Source organism: Rhinolophus sinicus, chromosome 16 (genome assembly GCF_057876585.1).
Source record: "Rhinolophus sinicus isolate RSI-liver-muscle chromosome 16, RSI-T2T, whole genome shotgun sequence".
Lineage (NCBI taxonomy): Eukaryota > Metazoa > Chordata > Mammalia > Chiroptera > Rhinolophidae > Rhinolophus > Rhinolophus sinicus.
In genome coordinates this window covers 116592956-116611011 of record NC_142516.1, presented here as the reverse complement: position 1 = coordinate 116611011, position 18056 = coordinate 116592956, and the positions used below count along the sequence as shown (strand labels likewise).

Sequence of the window (18056 nt, the reverse complement as noted above, 5' to 3'; positions counted from 1 at the left end):
TTTCAAACCTTAAGTAGCATCAACAGTTATACATAACTCCTAAATCACAGCAGTAATCCAGAAAGCTACGAGTATTTCTTTAACTAGATTGTTTTTAGGTCTCCTAGATCTCTGCTTAAATATGCTCCACAGCTTCAAATTTCAAATAAAAAAATCTAACGAAGCATAAACCAGGGGAACCAGCCAGCTTTTCTGACTGGGTGATCATGGGATTAAATAATCTATAGTTATTTCTTCTGAAAAGAGGGGTCCATGATTTGATGCTACATAATTTGATGGTAAATTGCCTTCTGTGAGGCTCCCAAGTATTTTCCAACCAGTCTTGCCAACCCTGGTCACGGATTCCCAGACAGCACTGCCCCACACCATCTAAGAATCATTAATTTTGAGAATCTGAGTGAAGAGGATGGAAAGCAGAACTTTCTATACCTCCTTTTCCCATAGCATCTTGATAGCAAGTCAAGAAAGACTGGAAAGATAATTTTTCCAGTATCTTCCAGATAAGAGGCAACGTTTATGGGCTTCTTATAGTAACTACCAGCCAATACTGGAAGGAAAAACAAACACTAAACAGATGGGAGGAAGCATACTGGGAACTACACAGGAAATGAAGCAAATCAATGCATATTGGTGCCTTTATGACTAGTGTCTCCCAGGGGTAAACTGGATTTTTTTTTGCATGAGAGACTGAATACTACTTTCTAGACTATGTACACTCAAAAAAACAAAAACAAAAAAAAGGGATTTCCTATGTCTCCTACAACAAACTAGAGGAATTCAACCCTAATGTGCAAAGCTCACAACACGAACAGATTTTAATCTTCAAGCCTTTGCATATATAGATATATGTTGACTTTTTTTTAAAATGGCATCTTCAACTATTTTAAACTCTAGTGACGCTGCCAGCTAGAGTTGATACTTTAATATACTAAGATTTAGATGATAATGTCATTTCAAGCACTTTGCTTTAAAATATACATTTGATTAACATTCATTGGAGGAAATCGGCCAAAAAATAATCCACTTTTACAAGACAGACTTCTTTTAATACTATCAAAACCCCTCCAAAGTGTACACTGTCCCTTCTCTGTTCCAATGGAAGGCAGATAATAAAAGAAGCCTGGTCCTCAGACTTCCCAGAGTTCCTCTCCCTCCTAGAGCTAAGTTATGGAAAAAGCTTCTCAGTGAGCCAGAGGCCAGAAGGTGGGTCAAACAAGCTCAATCTCTGGAAACAGGAAACGCGAATGCTTCCCTGCAACCCTCTGCCTGCTCCGAGCAGGATATTCCTGTGATGCCCCTAGTAAGTGGACATCGAGCATAGCTTCAGAAGCCAAGAAATAAGCTTGAATCAAATGGCTGCTTCTGGGTCAGGAGATTCCCATCTGGTGGGTTGTAGCCTTAATCCTGCCATCATCCCTCTTCTGTCCCTCCTTCTTCAGTCAATCATCTGTTTATACTGCAAGTCTTACCACTTACCTTTGGGTTCTCGTTCCTTGAGTGGCCAAAAGGACATTAACCTTTTGTAAATTTTATATGTACACTATTACTTAATCTTCCCATCTACACCAAGAAGTAGGTATTATCATCACCACTTTATAGATGAGACTATTAAGGATCTGAGTGCATAGTGAACAGTCCAAAAATCAGAGGTAATAAATGGTACAAGTAACTCTCAAATCCTGTTCTGTCTGACACTGAAGTCCAGACTCCACCATAATCAGAGACTACACAGATGAAAGGAGAAAAAAAATTCAGAGATAAACAAAGAAAATATATAAATAAAAGCAGCAATCCGGTGCTTGACTGGAAAACAAAACACAGAGATGGTAAGGAGACTACGAAATTAAAGATGCTAATTATTTAAAAGCATAAAAACAATCATTTTTAGATTTTCCTGACAGATGGGACAAAGGAAGAGGAAGCAGAGGTAAGAATTAAATGTGATCTGGATTGGCTTAAAGCAGTAACAGAATGTCAGCCTGGGCATAAATACAGGCTGACCAGAAAACTGCCTCCACACAATCGCCTAACAGTCAACTACAGGAGGTATTGCTTTTATTAATGCAATTTATTATTCTCTCATCTGATAGCCGCCAATTCAATTGGTGGCTTCCTAGGCTACCAAGTCATTTTGCAGCCAATAGATATCTGCAAACTCATGGAGATCCCTAGGACCAGCGCATTTTTTACCCGAAGGTGGGCAAGTATAGATCTAGTCATCAAACCTAGACACCTGTCTGCCAGTCTCATTGTGTGATTGTAGAAGATGATGCACAAGCAGATATTTGCTCTCCAGGGTTCACCTCCAGGGCACAATCATCTATATGCAAAATGCCTGGTACTTTTTCAAATATCCATAATCCCAGAGAACAGTGGTAGACTCTTTTCTTTAATAAGAATCATCAACTAGACCTTCTATAGGCATAGCCTAGATATCAGTAAAATAGATCTATCCTTGGCACAAGACAAGCAGAAGCCCAAAGAAAAGGAGTTTCTAAACTCCTCAGTTCTACTATTCTGCTGCTTTACCTATAATATCTTTATATTATTCACAAAAGCAGTCATTGCAGAAGCTGGTAAATGTCTCAATGAAAAATACATTCTCATGTTAAAATTAGATAATCATAAAAATACTAATTTCTCTAACCACTTACTCTCTCCCAAACCCAAATCCATCAGCGTAACTGAATAAAAACATTGATTTAAAATACTGTCCTCTGTTGGACCACAATTTAAATACTTTACCGTAAATGAGCTTCCACTGAATTCAAACAAGTCTTTGACAGTATCTGCCAGGCAGAACTGTGGAGCACTTTATGTAATGGATACCACAGGAGCTCCAAGGGGTTGCTGAACCCTTGAAAGGAGAGGCTGAAGCTTCTGAGACTCTAGGGAAGTAACCCACAAGTACGATTTCTCTCACTTTCCTTATTAGTTCACATATCCCCTTACTGGAAGTTATTTTCTCTATAAACAGCAATTTTCAAAGGGTGGTCTGGACACTCCTCTGTATCCCCAAGTCCCTTTCAAGGGGACATTGAGGTCAAAACTATATTCATAGTAATATAAAAATGTCATTTGTCAAAAGGAAGTGCTACCACTGATCTAATCTGGATCAATTTCATCAAAATAAATAATTATATGGATTAGAAAAAAAAATGTCCTTTGTCTTTTTCACTCACATTCTCACAAGCATAGCGTTTTCCAGAGGCTACAAAATGTGTGATGACATCATCGCTCTGATGGCTAAAGGAAAATATACTGTGTATTCCTACACTTTAAAAGTTTTTGTTTTAATATCTAATATGGTAAATATTGATAGATATAATAACTGGTGAGCTGGTAAATGTTAACAACTGGCTCTCCTAGGGAAAACAAAAAAGCTCTGATTTGTAGCATTTACCCATTTCACAGTGTAAACACCACCACCACGGCCAATTACAAGCTAACAACGTGGCATCACTGAACTCAGAGTTGTGAGAGATACGCACAGCCGGCTCTCGCAAACCAGGACAAGCTTGCTCCAGCCCCCCACTAGACGTTACCCCATAAACAAAAGCTCTTGTAGGTTCTCAAGAACTTTAAAGAGTATAGAAGAGTTCTGATACCAAAAAAAATCTGAGAGCCACAACTCTACTGTAATTTCTCAAACCATGGGTTTTGACCCACAAGAAACAAAATAAAATTTAGTCTCAAATGCCATTTTTTTTTAAAAGTTAAAGAACAAAAAAAAATATCAGTTATCACATGTAATAAGAGTATTGTCTTATGAAATTAGGTCACAAAATAACATGTATTTCTTACTGTGGGTCACAGTTTTCAGCAAGCAAGAAAATAATAACCAGGTGATGGCTCTGTGAGAGAAGACGATTCATAGGATGAGACAACACAGCTGAGAATGGACAGCGGCTGCTGCACGAGCCGGTCCCAGTGGGAAGTAAGTATAGCATCACAGGGCAGAACCAGGGCTGCTTTCGGACAAGCTCACACGACAGGCCTTCTTAGAAGAGAATACAAGCTACCCACTGAGGATGCCAATGCTTGCTTGTCCCCTTATGTATTTTTCAACTACTTTCTCTCTTCCCTAAAAGCAGAGGTAGAATACTAGCAGTGAGAATAGGCCAATGAACCGTAGGGAGCCCGGCTCCTACTCCACCCGAGTCCATATCAAACCAGGCAGGAGGCTACTCCTTTCAGTAAGACCACTTTGTGCGTGAAGGATAGAAGTGCGTCCTTCATCACTCCTGCAGTCACTCAAGAGGAAAGCATACATTTAAGATCCTACTAGCAAACCTAAGAAAGGAAGAATTATCAACACAGAAATGGCCTTGTTGAAGTCTTCTTCCAAAGACAAAATCAATGTGACGATACAAGAGGCTAACAAGCCTAATATTAGCAATTTTCACGTTGAAAAATCTTCTCTAGTTATACCCCACAAGCTCCAATATTAAGTTCCTTCTAAAAATCAATTTTCAGGATACTGTGAGGCAACAGAGCTCTTAACAGAGGACTCACAAAAAGAAACAAACTTTATTAACTGTTTCTAAAAATTGTAAACTCACTGACACGCTTCACAGTATAAAACACTATTATACTTACATTTTCTATTTTAGGTACCTATGATACTATAAATAAGCTCACGTTAGTGCTGGCTGGGTACAACTCATTTCACTGTTCAAGTTATTAAACAAACCTACAAAGTGGTTTTCTATTAGAAAGTTATTTGTAAAAATCTACTACGATAACACTATAATTATCCCCCTCAATATGTCTGCATTTCAAGCCAAGTGTCAGCAAGAGGCAGAACATCCTAGAGTTGTGTCTTGACTTTGACCCCTCACTCAATAAGAAAAATACTTTCCCGTGAAAAAAGAGGGGGAGGGTTGTTCATATTCTAACAGTTACCTGGCATTCGCAGCTTTCAGGTCGCAGAAGTGAGTGAGCAAAGTTCTCACGACGTCATTGCAGACGACTTTCACCACATCCACATGGCTCAGTCTGTGGTGCAGCTGCCTGGCAACTTCCCAAAAGTCTTCCAAGAGCAAGTGGTACAGCTGTCCCTCATCTTTGCTGAGGTTTCCATACCAGGACAGAACGTAATCTCTGTAACTGTAGTCAAACACTACCGGGAATAAACAAAGCAATGAGCAAAACTTAGATGAAAGATGCAAACACCAAGGACAAAACAAGAGAAGACATAATCTTCCCTAACATCATCCAAAACGAAAGATTCTCATCTAACTAGAAGTTTTGGGGTGTGGTGACCATATGTCCTGGATTTTCTTGGACAGCCCAATATTTGAATCTTCTATCTTGGTGCCAAACTATCTAAAATAGAGCATCTTACACAGTGGCAACACACTATGCAGTATACCGGTTACCAGTGTATTGTCTCTCGGTTCCAAATTCATCCTGCTTTGCCCTGCTTTATGATCCTGGAAGCTGGACCCTGTAAACTGGTTACCATGTCACTCAGGGCAGCTCAAGTCCTTATAGAGAAAAGGGTGACACCAATATGATCTTTGCAAGAAATGAGGTCTTTAGAAAAATAAAAATGTCGCTGGGCTTAAATGGTGATTCCCCCAAGGGACCCGAGGGAGAAAAACATTTCGCCACGTAACCCTGTTCCCATTCAAGGATACCTGGGCTATTTTTTAATCACTACTTATTTCTCAAGTTTTTTCTTTCCCTTTTTTAAACACCACTTGATTTGGCTTAATTTTGATGTGACCATACATCATTTCAGATAAAAAAAAAATTATGCTCCTGCTTTGCTTTGCTTGTCTGCACTGTCATTTATCGCCAGGAATCCTGTGGAACAGAATGTGACTTGGGATCCTCACCTACTTCACACCTGGCAAACAAACAACTAACCCATAATTCGCAAATAATTCTTTAGCCTAGTATTTGGTGCTCATTTATTCACTTTAGCCACTACACACCAACTGAGAGAGAGAGAGAGAGAGAGAGAGAGCGAGCTTGGGGGGTGGGGTGGAGGAGGGAGGTTCTTGTTTCATAGAAAACTGAGTAGCAAATGGAATCTCCAGCTCAGGATTAGTATTCAATCTACGTGAAGATTCCACATATCTGCAAAAGCCCACAGGACAAAGGAAGCATCACTCTTGTTTTAATATCCTGTGATGGCTTTTTTCTCAGAATATCAACCATGAAAGTGTATCCAATAATTTTCCATCTTTCCAGAATTTCTCAGCTTTATAACAGTTTATAAAATAGCATCTTAAATCCGATAGCTCAAAAACATACATAGAGCATCAAGAATTTTGTTCAGACACATATACAAAGGTTTAGATAAATCCTCAAAGTGATTCCATTGGCCTCAGTCATGCAGAGACCATACTTAACATAACTGAGTCTTATAGCTGAAGAACAATTACTGCTGAGAGCAAAGACTTAGGGGCAAGCATTGAAAAGAAAAATGATCCCACCTCAATCTTTCACTATTCATTAAATAAATATTTATAGAGTATTTCCCATATGTAAGATGGAATCAATATCCACTGAACATGAAAGAAAAGGCAAAACAAAAGCAAAAGCAACAAATGAATCATCTCCTAGACCTTTCGGCAATTTTTTTATTCACTACCAGATATTAATTTGAACAAATGGTTGCTATGTTTTCTAGATTCTGCAAAAAGTAGCCACATCTCATCACTAATTGAACTATTCCATTAAGAGGAAAGCAGAAATGGTTTCTGACCCAGATGTAAGAAATTATGGCAAAAACAGGAATGGACCAATCCTATAACCTCATTTATTGGCAACGAAGAAATAGAACAGGGTTTCTACATAGCAGATGAGTTTCATTCCCTCCACAAATTGAGGTTCCAAGAAGTGAAATAACTTGCTCAAAGCCAACCAGTGGCAAAGCCAAGTATCCTTCCAGTCAAATATTCTGTCTATTCAGGACCCTGCAGTCCTGCACAAAAGTAGAACAAAATAAGTCACGTAAGTAAAACATATTAGAAATCTAAAAGAGCTCCCTTGCCCATTGGACAGCCAACTTATTTAAAACATATTTGTATTTAAAAATATGAAAAAGGCTGTACTTTTAAAAACTGCTCTAGCAGGTACAAATAGGACCAATGAATGAAAGTCACAAGGAGGTTATTTTTTATGTTAACCATAAGGAGGAAATGGATAAAAACATTAAAGCTATTAAAAAACTGCCACATTAGATGGTGAACATTCCATCATAAGAAACTTTTAAACAAGCTGGATATCCAATGGACAAGGATGATACAGAAAAAATTGCGCCCTGAGATGGTGGGCTGGATTACATGACCTCCAAGGGCCCTTGTCTGCAAGGCCTTTATCCCTTCCTTCTGGACATCCCAGTGCCAAGTAGCCAGAACCTAATGAGAGCTACCTTGCCAACAAAACCACTAGTTTGTTCATTTGCAATTCTTTCTCTCTAGCTCTTTCTTGAACTTAAAATTTACATGCCATAGAATTTTTCACTAGTAGCATATAAATCTACAATCCAAAAGGCGCGGAAAACAGAAGTATTTTTCCTTTCATTAAAATTTAATTTCAAATCATAGCCAGAAATTAAGAGCAATTATAAGAGACTTAGTATCTTTAAGTATGACCTTTTCAGGATGCTAAAGGATACTGTGAAGGGCATAGTCAACTACATAATGTCCCATTACATTCATGAACCACAATGCAAATGTAATTAATACAGCTCTAAAATACTCCTCTGATAATACATTTCAGTTAGGAATTAATAAAAATGAATACTGGCATAAATCTGTACTCAGCATTAGAGATACGTGTTATCCACAGGTATATCTTCTATCAACAGCTCATCATCACCCCTCTTCAAGCTGAGAATCATAAAAATAGAATAAATATAAAAAGTACAAAACAAAGCTATAATTCTAAATATGTACTGCATAATTATATCCACTCATTTACTTAAGTACACACATGAATAAAATATTTCAAAATATATCCTATGGGTCAATTCGAGGAAACAGAAATTCATGATCATAAATCTACATTATGGTCTTTACTTATTAAGAAATAAATATAAATAATGTAACAATCCACAATGAGAAATGAAAGAACATTTATATTCACAGCCAAGCAACGAGTTTTTCTTCAAAAGGCATAAAAACAGCCAACAAAAATTCAGGTGCTATTATCACTCAAATATGTCTATTTTCTAGGACTGCTCTCACAGAAGTAAGTAGTCAAAGAGAATCACTGAAGATTACAGAGAATGGAATAATGATTGGAACTTCAGTTTTAGTTAGATTAATCTGAAAAGAGGACTGAAAATAAAAAAGTAGAGAAAAACTAGAAGTAAGGAGACCAGTTAAAAGGCTACCATGTTAGGCTAAATAAAGTTATGTTACAGCCTTTTGCATAACCTGGACAATTGATTTACAGGCCCATTTACCAATAAAATTCAGAGAAGTATTAAGAGCCAGTCAAAACTAACTGAAATATATTCACTTTGAAATGTACATGTAACATTAATTGCATTTGTGAAGAACACCACAAAAAGTAATGAAAATAATGGTATTTCTAAGACATGCAGGTAGTATCTTACAAGACAAAGTACTGAGGTCAACATTCCTAATGCTTTGAAAAGGATAAAATCTTATGAAGAATTGTATTTTCAATTCATGAACTTTCAATGTAGTCAACTATAACTAAAAACAAATTTTGAAAAATAAAATTTTTTACAAAAGAACTTTCAATTTAACATTCAGGACACTACTGAGCAAAGAGCAGGTACTCAATAATTACTGAATTAAATTCTCTGGTTCACATTAGTGAGATAATTCAGGGTAGCCTAGTGAAAATTAGGCTACAGAGCTAATGAGATTTAATAGTAAGTCAAAAAGATATTTTAAAATCTTTGTTTCTATCTCTGTCAGTTTTCCAGGAAACGTAACTTCAGGAGAAACTTTTAAGGCTATCTGATACAGAAGGGTAGCTGTTCTGATTTCTCAGGCAGACATACAGTTCATTCATACTATACCTGAACTGCGAAAATACAGTTTTTACATTTGAAATTGGCTAACAAAACACAGTAATAACATGCTTTGATCATTTTCTTTGAGTATGCCATTAAACTTCCAGCATTTGTAGCTCTAATGATTCTTATTGCTCCACAGAAAGCCCAACTATATTATTTTGCTCTGCATATTTGACTATGACTTCTTTCTTCTTTGTAATTCAACCTATAAAGATTTAAGACAAATCCTAATTTATACTGAGCTGCAACACAAACACACTTTAGTAACAACAACAAAAACCCACACCTGAACATGGAGACACACATACATGCCTTGCATTTTACTCAACTCTTTGAATTGATCTGTTTTTAAATTATACATTCTGAAAGAAAAAAACAGATATACACATACAAAGATAAAATGGTACGAATTACTATAGCCTTCACAAGCACCCCTGTTACTTATAATTTGCAAGCATATACCAAAAAACCCTCAATTTTATAAATGCAAGTCTATTCAAGTCAGCTAGTAACATTCAGAATTCAATTAAATATACTGGTGCCGAGGTTTAGAAACACAAATCAAAATATTCTAGAGATGCAAATTATAGTCACTACAGATTTTCTAAATGCTTATAAAATCTCTTAACTTTCTCAACACACATGTCTAGATTATAATTCCTCATTAAATTAAGTGTCCAAAATTTTTAGAATGCAATTTTGGTTTTGTCTCATGTTGTTTTTTTAATAACTATTACTAAATGCATAGATTTTACTCTCAATAACCACTTTTATAGTAGCCTATAACTACTAAGAAAGAAGGGACTAGCACTAGGTATAATTCACGTTTACACAACTTCTCCCTTTAGGTCTTCAATGGTCCTAGACGCACAAGGCAGTTCAAACTCAGATTAAACAACTGTTTTATTGTTTGTTTTATTGTTTGTTTGTTTGTTTGTTTGTTTGTTTTAAAGATATCAAAAAACAAAGTTAAGTACTGCCAAAGCAGCTGGAAATAAAGACAAGAAATACCAAAAAGGATAAAGTCACAAAACCTGGGTACAAACTTTCAAACCAGTTGCTGACTCTAAACTACAGATGTATGAAGGTAAGATTACAAGAGCAGTGGAAGGCTGAAACAGCTGGGAGGCTAAGAGAGCTGAGCAGACTTCAACTGCTGTCCATCACAGGAAGACAGGTTGGAGCTGGAGTCCCGCCAACTTAGAGGTACGACCCTGGGCTTTCCATTGAAACTGTAGAAGGACCATGAAATAGATGAGTTAAATAAATGAAAATCCCAGGACTCAGGGATTTACCTTAGACTAAAGACAAAGTCCAAATACACTCACCCTAAAAAAATGTATAACCAAATAACTTCACGGTGATCACTTGAAAATTAAACTGTATAATAGAGCAAAAACTAATATTCTTCACAGGAAGATAACAGAATCTAGGATGCCTAAGAAAGTAGCATTCACATTGTTCTGTACACAATCAAAACTAACTAGATCTGAGAAGAAACCCAAAAAAGTTAACAGATAGTTAAAAGAAAAAGCAATCAATAGAAACCAACCCAAGCATGGCTCAGATGTCAGAATACTGGTACTTTAAAGTAGCTATTATTAATATATTCAAGTTATTAAAGATAAAGATAATCATAAATGACAGATGGGAAATCTCGGCAGAGAAGCAAGAACTGTAAAAAAAGGACCATAGAAATTCTAGACATGAAAACTACAATATTTGAAACAAAAAATTTGCTGGGTGTACTTAACTACATGAGATAAATTTTCTGTGATGAAAGAAATGTTCTTTGTTTTGATAAAGATAGAAGTTACATGTTTATACACATTTCTGAAAATTACTGAATTGTACACTTAAGATTTGTGCATTTCAAAGTATGTCAACCTTACCTCAATAAAAGCAATTAAGAATTACTTTTTTATTATTAGTTTCCTGTGTAAGGATTACTTTTTAAAACCATGATTTTAAAACCATAATAAAAGTCAAATTTTAAATTCAGTAAGTTTTATCAAAGAGATCGTACTTTACTAATATAACAGAAATGTTTTTAAAGTTTAATTCTAGTCCCCAAAGTTCTAGAATTCTATGATACTGTAACCATAGGCAGAAAGAACTAGGCCGCAGGGAGAGTGGGGGAGAAAGGGAAGGAGAAAGTGTGTGGGGGAGCAGGGGAACCAAACACAAGAGGAAATGAGATCATTCTTAAGATCAGGTGTACCTACAGCTAACTGGGGTTGGATTATAACACTATTACCACTGCAGGCAGGAAAAAAAATCTCCACCCCGCTGTCACCATGACAGCCATGACAGTTCGACAACGGCCAAGTAAAAACAAACAAACAAAAAAATCCCTCCTCTCGAAGAGAAGGAGTGGTCAGCGGAGACCCATCCTGGAAATGTCTATAACACCACTGCTGAGTATTTCGCACCTTCATTCAAATATAATCCTAAATTTCTTTGTTCTTTGGGGCAGTTGCCCTTTTTCCTGGGCCTGTCCACTCCCACATTTTGGGAGTGTATTCTTTTTCTTTACTTTAATAAATCCTCTGCTTTGGCTTCCTTGGCTTTCTTTCTTTATTTATACATCCTAGAATGCCTTCCGTGATGATACAAGAACCCTTTGTCTCCAGTAACAAAAATACATGATTTCTAACTATCTCTGCAATAGTATTCATCTTCAAATTTTAATATGTGATAAGAAAAACATACTTGCTTTGGTCTCACTTATTTAGTTCTTTCTTACCTTCATATCTAACATCATGAATTCACCTGAAAAACTCAGACCTTTTTTCTGTACATATAACTGAAATTTTCAGTGTTTTTAGAACTTTGATTTTAAAAATAGCTTTTTAAACTTTAATTTTATCAAAATGTATTATCTTTTAAACTTTAACATTTGTATTACACTTACTTATTCCCATTTGTATATAGGTAACAATACTGTACTCTCCACAATCCCCCATCCAACCTTCCTCAATAAAAATTTCACCTGTATGTCCTTCATTCTTTTGTAAAGTTGACCACTATCCCTTAATTTGGTAACTGGATTGTCTATCAGTGAGCCTGAGTGCATTTATTCCCAACACACCTTCTCTAAAAGAAGAAAATATTTCTTCAAAAGTATTTTAGGGAACAGAAAACAGATCCTTGGAACTAGCTCTACACGGCTCACTAGCTTCATGTGATCTGGAAATTCCTACTTAATAAAATGTTTAAATCCCATTCATTCTATTAAAACATAAATGTATTTATTTAGTCATCAAATAAAAATTCATGAAGAAAAAATCCTAGTGCTATACACAGACCAGACAAGAAGGATAAATTTGCTGGAGATTATTTTACTTTTAGAACACAATGAATTGCTTTACATGATAATTGTATACCCTTATTTAATCCTTACCTTCTTTCAGAGCTTTATCCATATTATGAGAAATTACCACCCTTCTAGACTGAACTGACTCATGTGAGTTTCCATACACAGGACTCTGAAATGTAGAGAAAACAAAGAAAAGATACATATTACTGAATGAATAAATCACATATAAAAATAAAACCAAAGGTATGAAATACCATCTAAACAAGCAATATAATATTATCAGATTATAAAGTTCTTTCGAAAAAGTAAATAAATGCTTAAGGTTAGTTAAGAAAAATTGGGGGGGAAAAAAAGGATTATTTTTCCCTTTCAGATATCAAAACAGTATGGCGCAAGTGTAGGAATAAACAAATCAACAGAAAGGTAGAAAAGCACAAAACCAGATGCAAAATGTTTGCAACCACATACACTAAACTATTAAAAGTGGTTTTCTCGAAGCCAGGGCATGGGATTTTAACTTCTTACTCCATTTTCTATGTAATAGCACATTTTAAAATTTTTAATTGTAAAAGGATACTGCTTGGCAAAAACAAAATAGGGAGAGACAATGTACAGAATTAAAATCCTACTATCTGGCTAGTAAGACAACATTAAAGAGGAAAAAATTTTAATTGATCACATACTGAAACAATCAAAAGCATGTAAAATATAATTGAGCCTACTTAATGGTTTTGGAAGATAAAAAGTAACTAAGTAATGTTAACAAAATGTGGAGTATTTTTTTGCATGGCATATATTACGAGTGCTTGACTAGCATTACCGCATCACTAAGGCGCTCTAAATGGCTATTACTATCACCCTCTTCCAACAAACAAGCCTGAGGAAATCACTTTCTTCTCAGGCAGGGCACCTCAACACAGCTGCAATCACCCCCTTGACCCTGGGCCACCTAACCAGGAATAGAGAATTTCTATTCCCTGGCTTGGTTTCATGCTGTCCGTTGGGTCGAGTGCCAATAGTTGTCATCCGTTTTCGTGATCACTGTTATTAAAAAACAAAAAACAACCCACCAAGATTCTTAGGCTGAAATATTTTTAAAGGCCTTAAGATGTACATGTTGTACTCATATAAAAATTCCTGTATGCTACAAATTAACATACAACATTCAACAATTTCCCAAGGAATATTTTTAAAAACCTTATAATTATAATCCTATAGAAAAAACTAATGCATAAAAGAAATACATTCTCTGCCATTTAAAACTATTTTCTAGTCTCTGGGTAGTCTGCTATAAAATTAAATGGTCAGTACATTTTATTATAATTTTTAAATTTGTTTGAGAAAGAAAAAATTGAGGAAATGAGAGGAATTTTAAAATTCTAATGCTGTTTTAGCACACCAGGCAGATATTTAAACAATTTATAGGGGTTTTTTAGAAATTTTTTAAATTGAATTAATACTTTTAGAGTGCTACACTGATAATTTTAATCACAACTCCTCAAGCTTTTGGCAAATAAATGTCTGATACAGTCTCCCAAATATAGGTATGGTAGTTTTAGGGTGCAACACTAATCGAATGATAAAACCAAAGCCAAACAACATTTATTTGAGAAGTTCTAAAATTTGGATTCTTAAAATGGAAATTGTCTTTAAGAGCTGGTAGAGAAGCAGGTTTGAATGTGAGTGACAGGCCGCACATGCATATTTAAGCATGTTCTGTGCTTATGTGTCTATCTTTACAATTTCTGTCCAAACTTAATTATTTTATTCTTACTTTTTACCGTTTTGTCTCCCTATTCACGACTCTACTACTACTACTTGCCATCATCTACATTATTTATTTTCTCTTTCTGCTTCATATTTAGATGTAGCACATATAAGGCCTTTACTCTCTTTAAAAGTTGATGAGAATAACGTTTTCCATTTGGGCTCTTTAAATAAAACTCCTATTATTTTTTCAATCTTATTTTCCAGTCTGGTTTTGGATTTCCTCATCCAACCACCCCAAGGGGTCACTGGCCCTTATTAAAAAGAAAAACGTTCTTCATCCCTTATCCTGTCCCACAGCCTAATGGAGTCTGTAAGTAAGGAGAACAGGAAGATAACATAAAACATCATAGGCCAAAAACAACTGGGTAAATAAGCAAGGAAATTACTTTTTCAATGATTTAATATTTATGGAGCCAGAACCTCATTGTCTAAATTATTACATGAGTTTAAGTTAGTCACTACATACTTTATTTCTTTCCGATCATAAAGATGTAGTTTAACAATCATTATCCCAAGGTGGGAAAGAAAAAAAAAAGGAAGGAAGGAGAGAAAGTAAAGAAAAGAAAGGAAGGAAGAAAAAGAGAGACAGGGCGGAAGGAAAGGGGAAAGGGAACAACCTAGCTAGCTAAAGCAAATGTAAAATGTGAGTAAGAGTCTGTGGCACAGAGGACAGTGAGCAAAAATTGTCTTCATTCTCCTTTTATTTGTAGGTTTAAAAAAAGAAACTTCACATGGCAGAGACTTCTCCAGAAGACTTGTTCTTTTTAAGGCAAATGCTAAGTTCCCCTCTCTGCACGAACATAATAACCTTCCTAAAATGCTGGTTTTAGGAAAGATGAAAGAAAAGTGTGTGTGCATTTCCTACTGTCACAAAGGATAAGTGACAGAAATCTTTAACATCCTAATCCAAAAATTAGGACTTCAAATGGAAACTACCCAGCGAGCTCTTGTTTTAAGTGTATAGTATTCATATCACACTATTCACTCATAAAAGCTTTTGGTGAACCACTACTCCTTCACATGTAAAAACATACGCCTTATTTTTTAATTTAATTAAAATAAATGAAACCTGTCTTCATGTTAAGATTTAAACCCAGCTTAAAACCAACTTGTCGAGAACATTTTTAATCATTTAGTGAGTTCTCTGAAAAGAGAAAAATGAGAGGTCTCAACATATAATTGTTCATTTTAAAAATGTTTTCCAAAACCAGGCAAAACCTGCAAGCTTTTTTCTAATCCATGTCTGTAACTACTAGATCCTCAGTGTCACAGAATAGACGCCATATCAATAAGCCCTTTCCTGAGTACATCTCAGCTTTCTGTTTATTCCTGAGTATCAGCTTTTAGTCTATAGCTGTAACACACTCAAATTGTCTTTGTCAGAGCAAAAGACGCCCTCTCCCGAGGGACACCCTAAGAGAATCCATGCAGAGACCTGGGTACTCTGACACCATTAGCAACTAAACCACCAGGAACTGTCTGGAATCCGGCCAAGACATACCTCATTGTCCACTGTTTATAAATATGACATTGCTCACCGTGTTGCTTCCTGTGGCAGCACAGATGGGGCTAGGACAGCCAGCCCAGACTTGTCATTCCTTGCATGCCCATTATCTGGGCTACTCAAATAAACAGTGCCTCTCTCCTTCATTATATACTTATACACTTAAAATTTTTTAAATGTATTTTGGTTTATTTTAAAAAGAAAAACAGTTGTACAGAGCTGAAGGAAGATGGGTACAAAATAATTTCCTGTAAAGCTACTGAAATAGTGATTTATCTCAGGAAAACAAACACTAACACAAACACCCAATCACCACCCTGAATCACGTGGAGCTGTTATATGGCCAAGTCCTTCCAAACACTCTCAGTAGCTAACCATCTACTGGGTTCCCATGACTAATACTCTTGTTCTTAAACTATGTTATTCTCAAAATCATGGCTCCTTTCCAACCAATCACGTTCTGTTTCAAGCTCAAAAAATAATTTATTTAAAACCAAAGAACTAGAGGAATCACAAATATTCTTCTTCAGGAATATAAAAAGGGACTAAGAATCATGAAATGCATCTCATTTGAGTAAGATGGTGACATAAGCAGTAAGTCACGCCCAACATGAAAGCTGAGTAGCCATGTTACAGAGCTGTAAGGGAAGCAAGGCAGAGCGGGAAGAACACCGGCTCCCAAGTCCAATAGGACTTTTCACTAATGGTAGATCCTTGACCCAGCCACTTCCCTCTCTAGCTTCGGTGGGTTTATAACACTTCAGAGGACTAAATAACTAACATCAGGGGTCCAAAAAAGAAAAAAGACAACAGGAACCTGGGAAGGAATATAAATGAGTTGAAGGGGGTTGCTACTGCTATACTGCTACGTGTTCCAATTCCTTTCAATAAAAAAAGGAAGAATTTTAGATGATATCCACAAATAATTAAATTTTACTCCAAATTGTGGGCTTGTACTATGTGGGCCAAACCATGAGCCACATTCAAACGAGGGGCCTCTAGTCCATAATTGCTGGCTCACACAAAGCACTTAGCAGAATGCCCAGCATGTTGTAGCCAAGAATAGCTAGTATCACTAATAAAACACCAAATTTTACCAAGTCAAGGCTAATGGGTTGGTTGGCTGGCTGATTTTCCGAAGGGAAAGGAATGGCGGAAATGAAAGTAAGAAGGAAGGGTTGAAAAGTTAAGCAACCGGAGTAATACAACATAACAGAACATATTGTTCTTGAAATATTTTTGCTTTTGAGGCCCTACTTTACAGAGAAGAAAGTATATATTTCCTGGAGATGTCCTACTGTGTATGTGCCTTTATATATTTTTTTAATATATACACAATGGAATATTACTCTGCCGTAAGAAAAGATGAAATACTGCCATTTGCAACAACATGGATTGATCCTGAGATGATTATACTAAGTGAAGTAAGTCAGAAAAAGTTGAGAACCATATGACTTCACTCATATGTGGGATATAAAACTGAAAGGTTTTATACTTTTATTACTTAAGTATTCAAACAAAACCTGATTTAATCAGAAGCCAAAGTCCTAGATGATGCTTTATAATGTTTAACAATGAACTGAAAAAGGCTTCCTTATTGACAAAAGAATATTGTCAAACACATACACTGAGTGGGTATCATTTAGGGAGATTGTACTGATAGAATTGTGGTATTTGTGTCATAATTTTTCCCCCACTTGATCAAATATAATTTCTAGTTTAGACATAAGAAAGAGAAGCTATTTTTTAAAATTCAGACCTACAAACAAATGTTCTCATATTGTTTTTTTTTCTAGATTCCAAACATGCTTTTATTTTTAAAATGCTATTTCCAATTACATAAAGAGCAGAGACACATTCTCTATTATAAAGAATTAAATTGAAATGTCCAATGGCCAATGTTTTAATCATGACTTTTAACGAAACCTTCTTTAAAACCCAGAAGGATGGGGTTCAGAACGTTTCGAGGTGGGTGAACACATGGAGGAGAGTGGCCAGCTCAGAGGGCATGGAAACTCGGTGCCCTTTCCCGATACCTTGGCCGATACCTCTCTTCCATCTGGCTCTTCCTGAGTTACTGCCTTTTATAATAAACTGGTAATCTAGTGAGGAAAAAAAATTAAACCTATAATACCATCATCCAGAGATAATCATTACTGATATTTTGGTGTATTTCCTCCCACTCAGTGATTCCAACACTTAAACTATGTAACTTTGGACAACTTTTCTGTACCTCAATTTCCTCATCGGTAAAATAAAGGTAACAACAGTACCTCTTAGGATTGATGAGCATTGAGTTAATACACATGAAGCACTTACAACAATGCCTGGCAACACAATAATAATTATAAATTATTATTGGTACTTTTTATAATTTTCATACTTTTTTAAAGAAATTAAAATCATAGTATTCACCCAGTTCTGCATATGGCTTTTTACACTCAATATTACAT

The 18056-nt window shown here is 35.8% G+C and overlaps 1 protein-coding gene across 3 annotated transcripts in view; it reads right to left on the bottom strand.

The window, feature by feature from the left end:
* Window positions 1-18056, bottom strand: part of SNX25 (sorting nexin 25) — a 99751-nt gene that overhangs the window by 63191 nt on the left and 18504 nt on the right. For all 3 annotated transcript variants that reach the window (XM_019736072.3, XM_019736070.3, XM_019736071.3), the window contains exons 2-3: window positions 12414-12498; window positions 4906-5122 (exon numbers count right to left, since the gene is read on the bottom strand). In XM_019736072.3, coding sequence (XP_019591631.2) covers window positions 4906-5122; window positions 12414-12498 — 302 coding nt within the window. The remainder of the gene's footprint in view (window positions 1-4905; window positions 5123-12413; window positions 12499-18056) is intronic.